At 39.2% G+C, this 2911-nt stretch overlaps 1 protein-coding gene across 1 annotated transcript in view; it reads right to left on the reverse strand.

The window, feature by feature from the left end:
• Nucleotides 1–2127, reverse strand: part of LOC108541576 (collagen alpha-5(IV) chain) — a 22226-nt gene extending 20099 nt beyond the window's left edge. Inside the window, exons 1-3 of the mRNA XM_017891112.1 lie at nt 2050–2127; nt 1845–1916; nt 937–1065 (exon numbers count right to left, since the gene is read on the reverse strand). Of these exons, the coding sequence (XP_017746601.1) occupies nt 937–1065; nt 1845–1916; nt 2050–2092 (244 nt within the window). The 5' untranslated portion in view covers nt 2093–2127. The remainder of the gene's footprint in view (nt 1–936; nt 1066–1844; nt 1917–2049) is intronic.
• Between the last annotated feature and the right edge of the window lie 784 nt (nt 2128–2911).

Raw genomic sequence — 2911 nt, forward strand, 5'->3', positions numbered from 1 at the left:
CCGTCTGACAAAGGGCTGATATCCAGAATCTACAAGGAACTTAAACAAATTTACCAGAAAAAAACAACCACAACCCCATCTAAAAGTGGGCAAAGGATATGAACAGACACTTCTCAAAAGAAGACATTTATGAGGCCAACAAACATATGAAAAAAAGCTTATCATCACTGGTCACTAGAGAAATGCAAATCAAATCCACCATGAGATACTATCTCACGCCATTTAGAATGGTGATCATTAAAAAGTCAGGAAACAAGAGATGCTGGAGAAGATGTGGAGAGATAGGAATGCTTTTACACTATTGGTGGGAGTGTAAATTAGTTCAACCATTGTGGAAGACAGTGCGGCGATTCCTCAAGGATCTAGAACCAGAAATACCATTTGACCCAGCAATCTCATTTTGGTATATACCCAAAGGATTATAAATTATTCTACTATAAAGACACATGCCCACATATGCTTATTGAAGCACTGTTCACAATAGCAAAGACTTGGAACCAGTCCAAATGCCCATCAATGATAAGACTGGATAAAGAAAATGTGTCACATACACACCATGGAATACTATGCAGCCATAAAAAAAGGATGAGTTCATGTCCTTTGTAGGGACACGGATGAAGCTGGAAACCATCATTCTCAGCAAACTAATACAGGAACAGAAAACCAAACACCACATGTTCTCACTCCTAAGTGGGATCTGAACAATGAGAACACATGGACACAGGGAGGGGACCATCACACACCTGGGCCTGTCAGGGGATGGGGGTTTAGGTGAGGCATAGCATTAGGAGAAATACCTAATGTAGATGACGGGTTGATGGGTGCAGCAAACCACCATGGCACATGTATACCTATGTAACAAACCTGTACTTTCTGCACATGTATCCCAGAAATTAAAAGTATAGTAATAATAATAAAGATGATCTGCATCGGTACCTGGTAAACCTTGAGGTCCTTGGGGTCCTGGTAGACCTTTCAACCCAGGTTGTCCAGGGATTCCTGGAGGACCAGCATCTCCTTTGATTATGATACTCTGTCCTGAAGGACCAGGTAATCCAGGAGGACCTATGAGGCAAAACACACAAATTTGAAGGGAAAGATAAAGGTTACAAGAAATGGAAGCCAAAGTGATCTAAGTTCAGGACAAGAATTGGTGTGAGAGAAACCAGTTTTTGAATTGCTGCCATATCTAACAGAAATCTGTTTAGGAAAACTAAAATTGAAAATAACTTTCAATTGAAAATAATTTATTAGGGTTAGTGTAAAAGTAGGCATATCAACCCTCTTTTCAAACTTTGAATGTTACTCACTTACTAGAAAGTCTCATCCATTATAAATCTGTGAACACTGGTGTCAGGGGAAGACAATTTTACTTACACATCCATTCTGACTCCAACATCATTTGCAGTTTTTGCTTGCTGTGCTTGTCAAGGGACCCTTTGATCTACTAGGGGAATTTAGCAGATTCCCTATTTCTCAATTTATAAGAAGCTTCTATAAGCCTCTTAGCAAAATGAACTATTTTAATATCAAAAATATTTTTAAAAATTCATATGTGACTTGCTCTTGTGATCTGTTCAATTAAATTTGGGGAAGTTAGTATAGAAGCTAATGTCAAGGAAGTATTTTTGTTGATCCTGTATCTATCTTAACTTTAAAAGGTCTGCTATCAATATTATGTTAATAAAATAGAGATTAGTAAATAAAGGGAGAGCCTTGCTTATTTTCCCTCAGTTGTTGGGGACTTAGCCTCCAAAGGTCTGGCTGAAAGACAGAATGAAAACTTTCAAATTCTTTAAAGCATCTAAGTATCAGGTATAACTATCTTCAGGAACAAGTCTTACCTGGAGGACCGGTAAGTCCCGGTTCCCCTTCAGGACCAGCTGATCCAGGTATTCCACTGGGTCCTTTCATGCCTACATAGAAGGTACATACAGTTTCATGGCAAAGCAACAGGGCTACAACCTTTACCCAGTCAAATCAGAAAATGGCTATCTTGTCCCAGAGGAGTTTAATATAAAGGGAAACCACAAAAATCCCTTCAAATACCTGGGAATCCTGGAACACCAGGGAGACCAGGATCTCCTTTCATTCCATTGAGACCCGGCCGACCAGGATTACCCTGAATAAATAAAATCATTAATGTTACAAAAAAATTGCAGTGAGGGGAGGAAGGGTAGTGAGGGCATAAGAATTGCATAGTGGCATATAGCACTGTTTCCAGAGTCAAACTTCCAAGACTGTAATCTCAATTTTGCCTTATATTAGCTTGTGTGAATTGAGTTGATTATTTAACCTCTTTGATTCATAGTCTTCTCACCTCAAATATAGAGAAAATAACAGTATTTACTTCATAGGGTTGTGGTGAGAATTAAATGAGACAGTTCATATTGTTAAAATATACCCCTGGCTGACAGACAAAATGAACTTCCCATGGCTAACTGATGTGCTCAAAGTTAAAACACAACCAACTGGCCATGGCTGGGTAAGGGAAATATCACATATCTTGTGTTCTTGTAAAGATGTTGTAAAAGTGTCACAGGATGTCCCTTTCTACAATAGAGTCAAGCCACTGCGAAGATAAACTGTGGCTTGAAAACACCCCCTGCCCACTGGCCATTTGAAAGAAACATCTGGCAGACTTCTGGCTTTGGTCTTGGAAATCACCTGATCAGGGCTCAAGTATTTCAATCAATCAGAACTGATGAAGTCTGTATCCTTCATTTGCATAAATGGACCTGATTGAGAACATGGGTGAGAACTTTCCCTTAAGCCAAATCCTCCCTTTGTTCTTCAGAGATCACACTTTCACTTGTACTGAAAGCTGTGCCTTCCCAATCCACAGATTACTTTTGATAGAAAATAAAGCTCTTCCTTTTTCTCCTGCAGAGTTCATTGTCTTTTGCTAACC

Source organism: Rhinopithecus bieti, unplaced genomic scaffold, assembly GCF_001698545.2.
Source record: "Rhinopithecus bieti isolate Rb0 unplaced genomic scaffold, ASM169854v2 scaffold_20887, whole genome shotgun sequence".
Lineage (NCBI taxonomy): Eukaryota > Metazoa > Chordata > Mammalia > Primates > Cercopithecidae > Rhinopithecus > Rhinopithecus bieti.